Below are 13,610 nucleotides of genomic sequence, written 5' to 3' on the forward strand. Positions count from 1 at the left end.
CATTTCTATACATCATTTATTATAAAGGTTATGCAAAAGTCAATTTAAACGTTTATCGACGTTCCTGAGTGATAGTGTCGCTGTCATTATTATCTTTTAATAATAATAATAATAATAATGAAGCAATATTGCTCCAATCACACGTTCCATTTTCTTCGTGATGACCAAAGCATAATTTTTTGAAAGGTGAATAAAAAAAAGTGAACGTCAGGTCATTCCAACTTATATACTTCCTCTTCCTCATTATCAGTTTCTCTCTCTCTCTCTCTCTCTCTCTCTCTCTCTCTCTCTCTCTCTCTCTCTCTCATTCCATGTCTTCGGATACAGCCAGCGTTTTTGAAGAATGACTCAGAGCCTACTTGCAAAATCACTACGACAGATTCTTCAAAAAAAAAAATCGTCAATGGTGGGCGTGTCTGAAGTGCGCTTTCAGAAAGAAGAAGAAGAAGAAGAAGAAGAAGAAGAAGAAGAAGAAGAAGAAGAAATAAACTGAAAAACACTCATTTGCCAGAAAGATTGAGACTTCTCCCGTACTTGAAATGCCATCTTGAACTTGGAAGAACCGCTTGAACAAACGGAGACGAAGGATTCTTTGAGCTCTCTCTCTCTCTCTCTCTGTATTTTTTTTTCTGGGACTCTCGGACGATCAATATCTTGGAGGCCTAAAGCCCCACCACCCCTCACCCCCCCAAACGCATTCTGACAATCCTAAAAGACGTCTGTTTACGTTTGTTTTTCTGTTGCTAGATATGCGTAATGTGTCCTTTCTCCTAATAATAATTATTATTATTATTATATTTTACTGAAAATAATAGCGGAATTTACAGAATTGATTTTATACGATATTATTATTATTATTAGTATTATTATTATTATTATTATTATTATTATTATTATTATTATTATTATTATTATTATTATTTTATTGTTATTGTTATTATTATTATTATTATTAATTATCATCATTCAGAAGATGAGCCCCAAAAAATTAAAAATAAGTGAACACTTGTAAAAAAAAAAAAAAAAAAAAAAAAAAAAGTGCTACAGCCACTTATACACATAAATTTCCATTTTCTAAGTGAGAGAAGACTCACTTAGAGAGAAAGGAGCATATCTATCTATCTGTATATCTATCTATCTACCTATCTATCTGTGGATCTTTTTTGTCACGTATCCAGTCATGCAATCATGATTCAACGACGTCTTGCGAAGCACAAATTCCCCCCCCCCCCACCTCCCCCCGCCCCCTCCCCCCCCCTCCACGAAAGCATTCTACAGTGACATAGTCAAATGTCAGTCATACGCGCTTGAGTGTTAAATCACAGAGCTACAGATAACTCATGCATATCAATCAAGGTCAGGTTGGGAAGGTTGCATAACGAATACTTCTTATTTCTTTTTACTTTACAGACTTATAATAGTTTAAGGGCGCTGATGGTGGGTAAATTTAGGGAATTGTTATTTTTAACTTTTTTATACAAGATTATTTTGGATTATTATTTTTTACTTTTTTATACAAGAATTATATCATTTTACGAGCACTGATAGTTGGTACATTTTGGCCAAACTGTTTTTTGCTTTTACATTATCATAACATGATTTTACGGGCAGTGACAGTGGGTAAATTTATGACAGTTTAATTTTATTTTACAGACATCTATGGCTTTTACAGACATATAAGGGCCCTGATCGTGGCTAAATTTAGCCTAATTTTTTTATTTACAGGATTATTATAATATTTTAAGCTTAATTTTTGATTATGTCATTTTACAGGTGGATTTATGGCAAAAATCAAGCATACTTTATTTCTTTTACTTTATATAGTCTTATCATACCAATTTATATTTTTGTACCTTATACAGTCTCATCATATCATTTCATTATACTGACAGTGAATGATATCAGACCAAAACTCCAACACGATCTACCTATAAAAACAAATTGCATATATTCCCAGCTGATAAGGAATTACAGACGAATTGTAAAATGCTGATACAGGACAAAGACTGAGCCGAGTTGCACAGAAAAGAAAGAATCTAGAAGGAGAATCTTAAAATAATCCTCCATTATTCCCCCAAAGGGGAGATATGACTGATGGCACTTCGAGTGACTCACGTAACCACTGGCTGGAACTGTGAACATTACAAAATGTTCGAAAAAATAAAATAAAATAGTGCGCAGTAAACACTAGAAAATCTCCTTTGCAGAGAAGAGAGAGAGAGAGAGAGAGAGAGAGAGAGAGAGAGAGAGAGAGAGAGAGGAGAGAGAATTCTGATAAGCTGTGAAGGAAACAACGTCAATCAATAAATTGAAATGAATATCATTCCTGAGGCTTCAGCCTTCATAAAGAGATAGAGAGAGAGAGAGAGAGAGAGAGAGAGAGAGAGAGAGAGAGAGAGAGTTCTGGTAAAACAAGAATAGGCAACGTCACGCAAAAAAATGCAAGAAATATTATTCTCGAGGCTTTAGAGAGAGAGAGAGAGAGAGATAAATATATATATATATATATATATATCTTTATATATATATATATATATATATATATATATATATATATATATATATATATATATAATATATATATAAAACCTTCCGGGTTGCTCGTTGACGCCATCAAAACTTCTCCACTTATATACTTATCACACACCACTTAGATGACGTCTTCAACCAATGCCTGATGATAGTCATCTATGAATCAATTCGCCTCCATCAAAATTCAAGTGCTTGCACCGGAAGCTTCGTGAATTGCGCAAGAGATGAAAAAAAAAAAGAATACGAATTAGTGACGTGTGACGTCATACGCTGAGGTGTGACGTCACTTATCGAAAGTTAGTGAAAGGGCGAATATACAATTGTAATATGAAGTAATTGCAGGTGGTGTGTATTTCAGAGATATGACAGGTTATGACATTCATAACTTTTTCGTGAACTGAAATATAAAAGAATATTTTCACTTTGTGTCCAATTATCTTAGATTATTAATACGAGATGAATGAATATTTCTTTATTACTAGGGAAAATCTTATAGATTTTTTACCACGTTTAATTATATATTAATGGGGCATCTCTCTATTATATATATGTATATATATACATATATATAATAAAGAGATGCGTGAAATATGTATATATATATATATATATATATATATATATATATATATATATATATATATATATATATTAATATATATATATATATATATATATATATATATATATATATATATATATATATATGTATATATATATATATATATATATATATATATATATATATATATATATGGAGAGAGAGAGAGAGAGAGAGAGAGAGAGAGAGAGAGAGAGAGAGAGAGAGAGAGAGAGAGAGAGAGAGAGAGAGAGAATTTTGCAAAAAATCGAGAATATGCGTATAATTATACATTCTAAATATAAACTCGCAAACAAAGAGAAAGGAATCATGTTATCTTTCAGCACACATTCCTCTCTCTCCTTCTCTCTCCTTTCCTCTCTCCTCTCTCTCTCTCTCTCCACTCTCTCTCTCTCGCTCTCTCCGAGGCGACAGCTTTTGTCAGCGGAGCACTGATCGATTCGTAAGTTCCATCATCGTCACCATTATCGGATTGCGCTCTCTCTCTCTCTCTCTCTCTCTCTCTCTCTCTCTCTCTCTCTCTCTCTTCAAGTCGATTATACTCTTCCAATACTCTCTGTCTATCTCTTTCTCTCTTCAAATCGATTACACACTCCCGATACTTTCTCTCTCTCTCTCTCTCTCTCTCTCTCTCTCTCTCTCTCTCTCTCTCTCTCTCAATTTCATTGTATATCTGATAAAATACAAGAAGCGTACTGAAGAATATGACAGCCTCTCTCTCTCTCTCTCTCTCTCTCTCTCTCTCTCTCTCTCTCTCTCTCTCTCTCTCTCTCTCTCTCTCTCTCCCCTTGAGATTTATCGGCCGTGACATGCAATCACGCGCGTTACGTTACTACAAAAACACGAATGACAGATTGATTGACTGATCGCAAACTATAAACTGGCGCTGCAAACGCAAAGGTCGTCAAACTTATTGATTCGCCAAAGTCACGTCATAGTATTCTTAACCTTGCCAGAATGAATGACTGATTGATTTCGTGCATAGAACTGCTGGCGTAGCAACCCTTTTAAGGTCATCACAGTCTAAGTATGATGTAGTCACTGGTCCTATTAGCATTTTTGAGAAATACAAAAAAATAAAAAAATAAATCATTTAAGTGTGAAATAACAATAAATAAAATTATTTAAGTGCACAGAAAAAACAAAACAAAATACATTGCAAGGCAGCATTTTCTAAAAAATCTCTAACTAAAAAAAGTATTTTTGAAAAATAGGATAAAATACAAAACAGTTTTTTAAAAAATGCAAGCAGAATCTCCGAAAAAAATATATACAGGGAAAAAAATATATCTTTTTTTAAATGTAGGACAGCACTTTTGAAAATTACAGAAAATAGAAAAATATATTTTTTACAAAGGTAATTAAGAGGCAAACAAGCAACAGCAAAGCATTTAGCATTTCCAAGGCATTTTTAGCATTATTAAAATGGCAAAAAATGTTAAAAAAATAAAAGATATTAAATATAAGACAGCGTTTTTGAAAAGTAAAAAAAATAAAAATATATATATCATCAGAATGTAAGACAGAGCTTTTGAAAAATAAAAAAAAATAAAACAAAATATATTATCAGAATGTAAGACAGCGATTTCGAAAAATACAAACAACTAAAAAAATTATTTGTAAATAATAAAAATATGAAGACATTCCAAATGGACTAGTATTACACCAAACAGGATACACAAAGCAGTATTTTTGCGTTACGTAAACTATTCAAAAACAATCACAGTTCTTCAGAAATTACTTTGATCTCGTTGCTATTGAAGTAATGACGCCAAAAGCATATTCACTCTACACCTCGAGTGATTGCGTCAGTCAAGCAATGTTGCAGAAAAGGCTAAAAGTTGCTAAAGACCTAATTAGCTAAACCTTGACGAAAGCAAAGCTTTGCGTGCAATGGGATTTTCTGTACCTTGCAAGGCCATTGGCAATTATAAGCAATCAATACACATGCATCTATCTAGTTAACTCTCTCTCTCTCTCTCTCTCTTCTCTCTCTCTCTCTCTCTCTCTCTCTCTCTATATATATATTATATATATATCGATATATATATATATATATATATATAAGATAATTATATATATATATATATATATATAATATATATATATATATATATATATATATAATATATATATATATATATATTCATATATATACACTACAATATATACAGTATATAATATATTAAATGAATATATTTATATACATATATAAATATGTTTGTGTTAATTTTGTGTTTTTTGTGTATACTTGTGTATGGGCGTGTGTATTTGTTTTTGTGTATATTATTGTTATTATTATTATTATTATTATTATTATTATTATTATTATCATTCATCATCATTATTCACGAATAAAAACAAAATTTCATACATACTCTGCATTTCCCGCACACACACACCCCCCCCCCCCCCCGCCCTACCATCGTGAAATACCAAACAGCTGCTAATGTGATCATGAGTCACACGAAGGCGTGCAGTCATATCCTAGGCACCGTGAATAAGAAGAAAAAAATTTTCCCTACAAATAATTTATTTATTTACAATTAATAAATAAACGACTATTCTTATTCACGACAGTCATGGTAAAAAAAACTTTACTAAGAACTTTATTTACAACTTACAATTTATAACTAAAAGACTGAATAAGCATTTTTAAATATTCATATTCACAACACAGTCTGCTTTATTAATGAGTGGAGTCAAAGGGAATCATTAAACATTAAAAAAATTGTAAGCAACCACACCTGGTGTCGACCTAGTGTTCCGTTCATTAAGCTTTAGACGTACTATGCCACCTGCTTTAGGGGAATATCTCTCTTCTCTCTATCTCTCTCTCCTCTCTCTCTTCTCTCTCTCTTCTCTCTCTCTTTATTATATTATATATATAATATATATATTATATATATATTATATATATATAAAGATATATATATATATAGTTTTTTTTTTTTTTTTTTTTTTTTTTTTTTTTTTGTTTTTTGCCACGAAGGAAAAAATGAAAAAGCGAGATAGCCGAGTACTTTCGGTCCTGTTCGGACCCTTGCCTCAGCAAAGGGTCTGAACAGGACCGAAAGTACTCGGCTATCTCGCTTTTCATTTTTCCTTCGTGGCATAAAAACCTTTATTTATACATAGCATCACGTTTTATATACTTCGTGATCAAGTTATTCATATATATATATATATATATATATGCTCACACAGACACATAAACACTCACAGGACACATACAGACACAACAACTATACATGACGTTCGTGCTTGTCATCAAAAATATTCGCCCATTACAGTCGGTGTAGCGTACCGTACTTCGGTGGTCTGTTTTTCCATCAATATATAATATATATAATATATACATATATATATATATATATATATATATATATATATATAAAATTATTCCTTTTATATACTACCCTCGCATTCTACTATCGCATTTCCCGGTCGTGTGCATTCGATAAGTAATGCCACGGGGGGAGTCACGTAACGGACGTGACAAAGACGAGGGAAATGTCTATGAATAAAATCATGTTTCCACGAAAATAATAAGTTTTTTTTATATAATTAGTGTCTGGTATTCGCTAAATACTTGACGTTTTGGTCAAAGCGTATATATAGAACGTACAAGAGGACTTATTCGGTTTGTAATAATGTGTTTATATATATATATATATATATATATATATATATATATATATATATATATTCCTTGTTAATACTACCGTCATATATCAATACCGACCAAACTCTCCCAGGAAAAACATTACATCTTCCTTATGATGATCCAATGTCGTTTTTAACACCCCTCCCCCTACCCCTCCCCCCCCTTTTCCCCCTCCCCCTACCCCCCCACTCCCCCCACCCCTTTCCCCCCCTTCCTACCCCCTCCCCCAATCCCCTACCCCCACAACACAGACACATACAAAAATAAACCCCATAAAAAATAAAAACAGAACCTGCAACACTAAAAACAGCCCTGGAAAACTACACCATACACACTTAGTATCCTTCGAGCATGTGTAACTACACCATACACACTTAGTAGTATTCCTTCGAGCATGTGTGTGTTTCTACGTACGTACGCGCGTATGTACGTATACGTGCCTGCAAATGCAATTTCCAAAACCACAGGTAACAGACCTCCTGCCAATTAGTATACCTGCCGAGGACGAACAGGTGAGAGAATCACAGAGGGACGAGCAGGAGGAGGAGGAAAGGAGGAAGGAGGAGGAGGAGAGGAGGAGGAGGAGGTGGTCAAACCACCAAACGCAATAGCAGCGCAGCCCAGTAGCCCTTAGGTGGTCATGTATTTCGCAGAAAGGAATCTGGGGTACAAGGAAGTTATGTAGCACGTTGCGTGTGTGTGTGTATGTGCGTATGTGTGTGTATAATTAAAAACAATAATATATATACATATATATATATATATATATATATATATATATATATATATATGTGTGTGTGTATATATATATAATATAATATAATATAAAGGCTTGATATGATGTATGAGTGTACACTGGTTTATTCACACAGTATTGCATCCCTCCATCCGTCGCGTGTATATCCAGTGAAGCGGTTAGACCGGAAATAGTAAAAAAAAAAAAAGAAAAAAAAATATATGAATAATTTTATTCCAAACGGAGGTGCAAACATGAATCCCGGAGCCTTTGTGTCGACGCCAGTGACCCGAGCTGGCGCGTTCGCCAGAAATATGTCTGTACCAACCAATGACTAGGATGACTGCAGAGAGACAGTACGGAAACTCTAAGTTCAGTCAGATAGGCAGACGGAGAATCTCTGGTTATAGACAAGTACCATATATATATATATATATATATATATATATATATATATATATATATATATATATATATATATATATATATAATGCATCGACGACAAAATGAATATTAATAGAATTCTATTTAAATTCGTGTCTAATTCTATTCATAGAAGCATTACCGCACAACGCTCGCTCGGAATAAATATTGTACCGCACTCATCTTTAACATCATCAGAAAGAGAGTAGAGAGAGAGCGGGGGCGACAGAGAGAGACAGAGAGAGAGAGAGAGGAGAGAGAGAAAAAAAAAAAAACAAAAAAAAAAAAAACTTGATTTATACTTAGCAACCGTCCGTGAGACAATGAATGACATTCGTTTGTGTTTTGAACTTGCTGAAAAGAAAAAACGTGTTACGTTGGCTTTTTTGACGATGTCGTTTCAAGGCGAAAATAAAAGGAAGAAGAGAGGAGAGAGAGAGAGAGAGATTGGAGAGATGAGAGAGGAGAGAGGAGAGAGAGAGTTATCACTGCCAGAGAATTACCTTATATGACTCACGTGTGCATTTTGAAAAGGAGAGAGAGAGAGAGAGAGGAGAGAGAGAGGAGAGGAGAGAGAGAGAGAGAGATTCACTGCCAGGCAATGCGAAGAGAGAGAGAGAGAAAGGAGAGAGTAGGATTCACTACAAGGCATTGAAGGAGAAGAGAGAGAGAGAGAGGAGAGAGAGAGAGAGAGAGAGTCACTGCAAGGCATTGAAGACCAGAGAGAGAGAGAGAGACGAGAGAGAGAAGAGAGAGAGATTCACTGCAAGGTATTAAAAAGATTCCCTACTGAATTTTATATATACCTATATATATATATATATATATATATATATATATATATATATATATATATATAAAGTCCACAAGCTTCGTCCAAATGGAACAGCTTAATACAGTCGTAACACACCCAAGATAAGGGAAGAATATGATCCATATGTCAGTTAGAAAAAAAGGGGGGAACAGGGGGGGAGGGGGGTGATTAGACCTACTTGTTGTAGCAAGCAACGCCTACCACTGACGAAAGTAATTGACAAAAAAATAAAATAATAAAAAAATAAAAACAAGTTACCTACTTCTGCCCAGTCATCGTACAATTATAAAACTGTTGAATCATACAGTCATACAGTTAACTGGTTTGAAATACAATTATGCATGGTGAAGGACTACTGTGTATATATATATATATATATATATATATATATATATATATATATATATATGGTTAATTTTAATATTTAAAACACCTTTAATTATTGGTTAAAACATTGCACGCTTTTAAAACTGAATTGGTTTTCTTTTTAAATATTGATTTCTACTTTAAGTTACTCAGACAGCAACTTATATATATATATATATATACATATATAATGTTGCCTCTTGAGAAAAACCACAATGCTACTTACAGAATATATGTGTTACGTGTGACCAGGTAGCCTAGACCGTTGCTTGGAAACGTTACCTTTAAGAAATATTACTGGGAAAATATTTGTAATGGAGGAGAACAGAGCTAAGCTGTACGTAAATAATAATAATAATAATAATAATAATAATAATAATAATAATAATAATAATAATAATAATAATAATAATAATAGTAGTAAGCAAAGTGATGGACTCCCAAGGAGGCACGATGCACCCGGAACCCCACTCTACAAATACCACCAGTCGAATTGGAGGACTGTGATAGAGCGCAAAAAAACAAAAAAAAAGAAAAAAAAAAAAAAATAAAATAATAAGAATTCTGGTAAACAAAGGGGTTTCAATTGCTATCCGCAATGAATATTATGAAAATAACTTTTTTTTTAGTTTTTTTTACCGGACGTCAATCAAGCTATGTACCCACATAGGCCTAATAACACAACAATAACCATCCTTGGTTTTTGGTGTCACAAAAAAGGCAGCACTATTAAACGGTTTATTTAATTAACAAAATCCCCATCCATACTTACATATGTAAGTAGAAAAATCTCATTACAGTTCATAGGTAAAAAATAAAACGCGACTGAAATTGGCAGTCTATAGGCCTATGTTTAATGTGTACATCAACCAGACTTGCACCGCACGCTACGCGAAACGTACTACATCAACCAGACATAAAATACTCTGCTTATACCGTACGTAACGTATATGTAAAACTCGCTTTAGTCGTTCTGAGTCATTGACCCTTTCGTTATACGTCTATGCGGACTCGCTCTGTGAGGCGTAAAATCCTAATATTAACCTTGTAACGCTATTATTATTATTATTTTAAAATATATATTCACCGGTTATGACGTCCCGATGCCTTGACCGTTACGACATGGTTTAGTTAGAAACGGTGTCACACGACCACAAACTCTTTCAGGCCACATATATATATATATCGAGCTACAAATGTTCTTTAATATCTAATTCGCTCTACCTCGGAATTAATATATTTTCATATATGCTTATCCGAAGGGGAATTTTTCAGGGGATAAGAGAATTGTCGGCTCCCGGGTGCGAACCCTCGAAGCCAAACAAATCCAGGATGTTATCAAAGATAAATAGGCCTGTCTGAAACGGCTATTATCAAAAGCCATTTTTGCTTCCAAATAATATATATAATTATAAACTTTTTATATATAATCTTCGATCAATTATAAAAATAATGGCTATCAAATATAATATATATATATATATTATATATGTATATATATATATATATATATATATATATATATATATGTATATATATATATCTGAAATGGACATTAGCAAAAGCGTGTAGTACCCTGCTTAGGCCTATTAGGCTGGGCATTGGTCTCTGGACTATATAGAAACAAGTTTCACTTTTCAAAATAAACCATTTTTACGTCCCAACAATATTAATATTAATAATATGTATAATGTATATATAACCTTTGTTTAATTGTAAAAAGCCTAATAAACGTGTATGTGTATATACATACATATATATATATATATATATATATATATATATATATATATATAATATAGTATAGTATATTTGAAAAGGCCAAGAAAATGCGAAGCACTCAACTAGGCCTATAGACTTTGTAAAAAAATAGCACTTCTCAAATTAAGCATTTCTCCGTCCAATTAAGAAAAACCTACAATGAAAAACAACCAAAGCAATTAAAAAAAGTTCTTTTCACTTACCTTATTCACTATAGAATTAAATATGGACGGAAAGACGCCCAGGAAGATACTGCAAAGTAGAACCAGTATCGAACCGATGACTGTCATGATGGTAACTTGCTTCATAGGCAGCATCTTGGCGGTGATTTTTTTGTTGTTTTGTCTCTGCAATTGTCTCTTGTGTCTCTCTTTCTCTCTCGCACTCTCTGTCTCTATTCTTTGTATACTCTGTATGGACTTCTGCTGTGACAAGGCAACGGAGCACAGCGCCAATACAGTTACAGGTTTAAACTTTTCACTCGACCAATTTATAGACCTTTAAATTTAAAACTTTAGTCCTTTCAACGTTTTTCTGACACCTTTTTTTTTTAAGACAACGAAACAGGAAAATGACGATTCACTTCAACATACAAATAATATACAAATAAACAATGCAAAGTCTTGTCCTTGTTCGCCAAGTGAGAGACAAATAATTAAACGTTTAACTCTGTCAAGTTAGGCCTATACGTCCCAAAAAAAAAAAAAACAAAAAAAAAAAAAAAAAAAAAAAATCCGTTCAACTTTGTTTGTGACAGCTTTTTTTTTAGGTTAACAAAACAGAGAAATGACGATTTACCTCAACGAATGAATAAATAAACAATAAAAAGTCTTTTCATTGTTCGCAAAGCACACAAATAAAATTAAAGCAAATACGATTAAACGTTTACTCTCTTATCAAGTTAGGCCTATAAGTCAAAATGTCTGTTCCGAGTTTCTCCAACATTGGTTTTTCAAGTCGTAACAAAAGGGGAAATTGACGATTCACTTCAACAAACAAATAGGTATATACATAAACAATAAAGATAATTTTCTTTGAAGTCACGTGTTTCTTTGTTTGTTTTGCAAAGCACAAAGAACAAAATAAAGTGAAAATAAATACGGTTAAAACGTCTCACTCAACCAAGTTAAACCTATGAATATCGATACGTGAATTGTTTTCAAGTCACGACAAAGAAAATGACGTTTCACTTCAAACATAGAGACATACGACAAAAAACAGGTTCATCGTCACGTGTCTTTTGCAGAGCACAAAGCGAAAGCAGATACGAATATAAACAATACATGAATTGTTAGTTTTTTCTTCTTCTTCTTTTGGTATACGTGTAGTTTTCAGAACGTAACAAAAAAAATAAAAATAAAAAAAAAAAAACAGGAAAATGACTAATCACTCCGACAAAGCGACAAAAACAGATCCTCTTAGACGTCACAAAGCGAAAACGAATATAAATTATAATGTCATAATTCACAAACAAGTCGGGATTTCTTCAGATTGACACCGACACGTTCTTTGTAAATACACAAATTAACGTGAAAGTAACACGAAAACAAAATAAACGGAGCACTTTCAGACTACATTACAACATAAAAGCTTTGTTTTTCTCATAAAAAAACACAAAGTAGGAAAAGGCTGATTCGTACAACGAAAAACATAATAATAAAAGTTAATAATAAAATGCCGGCCCAGTACTAGTAAGTCCGTCAACCTCCATGATATATAAGAGAAAGAGTTCATTGAACGGTATATTTGCCCCATCACATATTTTCCTCGAGTTCTAACGGGCGGGTAAATTAAAACGTCATAGAATACATTGAATGACTTCGTTACCGGTTCCTTTGAACGCGTTTTGATCCTCGGGTAATTTGGGCCAACGAAATGCGACACAATTAAACGGCGACGGAGACGGAGGGCACTATTTCACACACACCTACTCGCGACGGCTGTTGGCAACGTTCTGCCACATGATGATGTCGGATCCGGCGACAACCACACTACCTGCTCAAACGTCTGGTAGGTTGCCGGTTTGTATGTTTTAAATGCCTCTATTCTCGCTCTGTTTGCCCATACAAAGTCACGAATATACAATTTTAACTGAAATAAATCTAAAATATCTTATTAGATTACATTTATCCACACGATTCCGCGCGGAAAGGGCAAATGCAACGTGATTTGACGCCGTTGCATGAAGCGTGCAGTTGCCAGCGACTCCTTTTTTTATCATATCCACCTGCTCAGCTCTGCGCTGTCATTGCCATGGTCATGACAGACCACCAAACCCGAAGGTCAACGTCACAATGAATCATTTTCGCGGAATTACGTAACTGAAAGACTACTGACTACGGCTACGACAACGTCATGGCGCTACGTCGCATCATCATCATCCCATTCCTTCGCTCGTATTGATTTAAGCGGCAAAAAGGAAGGAGAAAAAGACACTTTTCCTTTCACGAATGGCTCGTTGCTCCTTCTTCTTCGGTCTGGTCCAGGAGAGCTGACCAAAAAAATAAGCTTCGTTTACCGTTAGACGGCACAAAACTTCCCACCGATTTTGATCGCGTTGCTACGCCAGAGTTTTACGAGCAATAAAGAAAATATATTTCGCTCTGATTATAATATTATTACTCGTTAAAATGCTTCGTAACTCGCTGACAGAGCGAGAGGGAGGGAGAGATAGTGCACTAAGCACTGTCATTTACACCAAAATGCATAG

At 33.8% G+C, this 13,610-nt stretch overlaps 1 protein-coding gene across 6 annotated transcripts in view; it reads right to left on the reverse strand.

Moving 5' to 3' along the window:
• LOC135215154 (lysosome membrane protein 2-like) overlaps nt 1-12,872 on the reverse strand; it is a 117,854-nt gene extending 104,982 nt beyond the window's left edge. The window contains exons 1-2 of one of the 6 annotated variants that reach the window (XM_064249606.1): nt 12,828-12,872; nt 11,104-11,398 (exon numbers count right to left, since the gene is read on the reverse strand). In XM_064249606.1, the coding sequence (XP_064105676.1) occupies nt 11,104-11,217 (114 nt within the window). In that variant the 5' untranslated portion in view covers nt 11,218-11,398; nt 12,828-12,872. Of the gene's footprint in view, nt 1-11,103; nt 11,442-12,709 lie in introns of all 6 variants that reach the window. The other 5 variants (XM_064249607.1, XM_064249604.1, XM_064249605.1 and 2 more) reach the window with 5 other exon arrangements.
• Between the last annotated feature and the right edge of the window lie 738 nt (nt 12,873-13,610).

Source organism: Macrobrachium nipponense, chromosome 5, assembly GCF_015104395.2.
Source record: "Macrobrachium nipponense isolate FS-2020 chromosome 5, ASM1510439v2, whole genome shotgun sequence".
NCBI lineage: Eukaryota > Metazoa > Arthropoda > Malacostraca > Decapoda > Palaemonidae > Macrobrachium > Macrobrachium nipponense.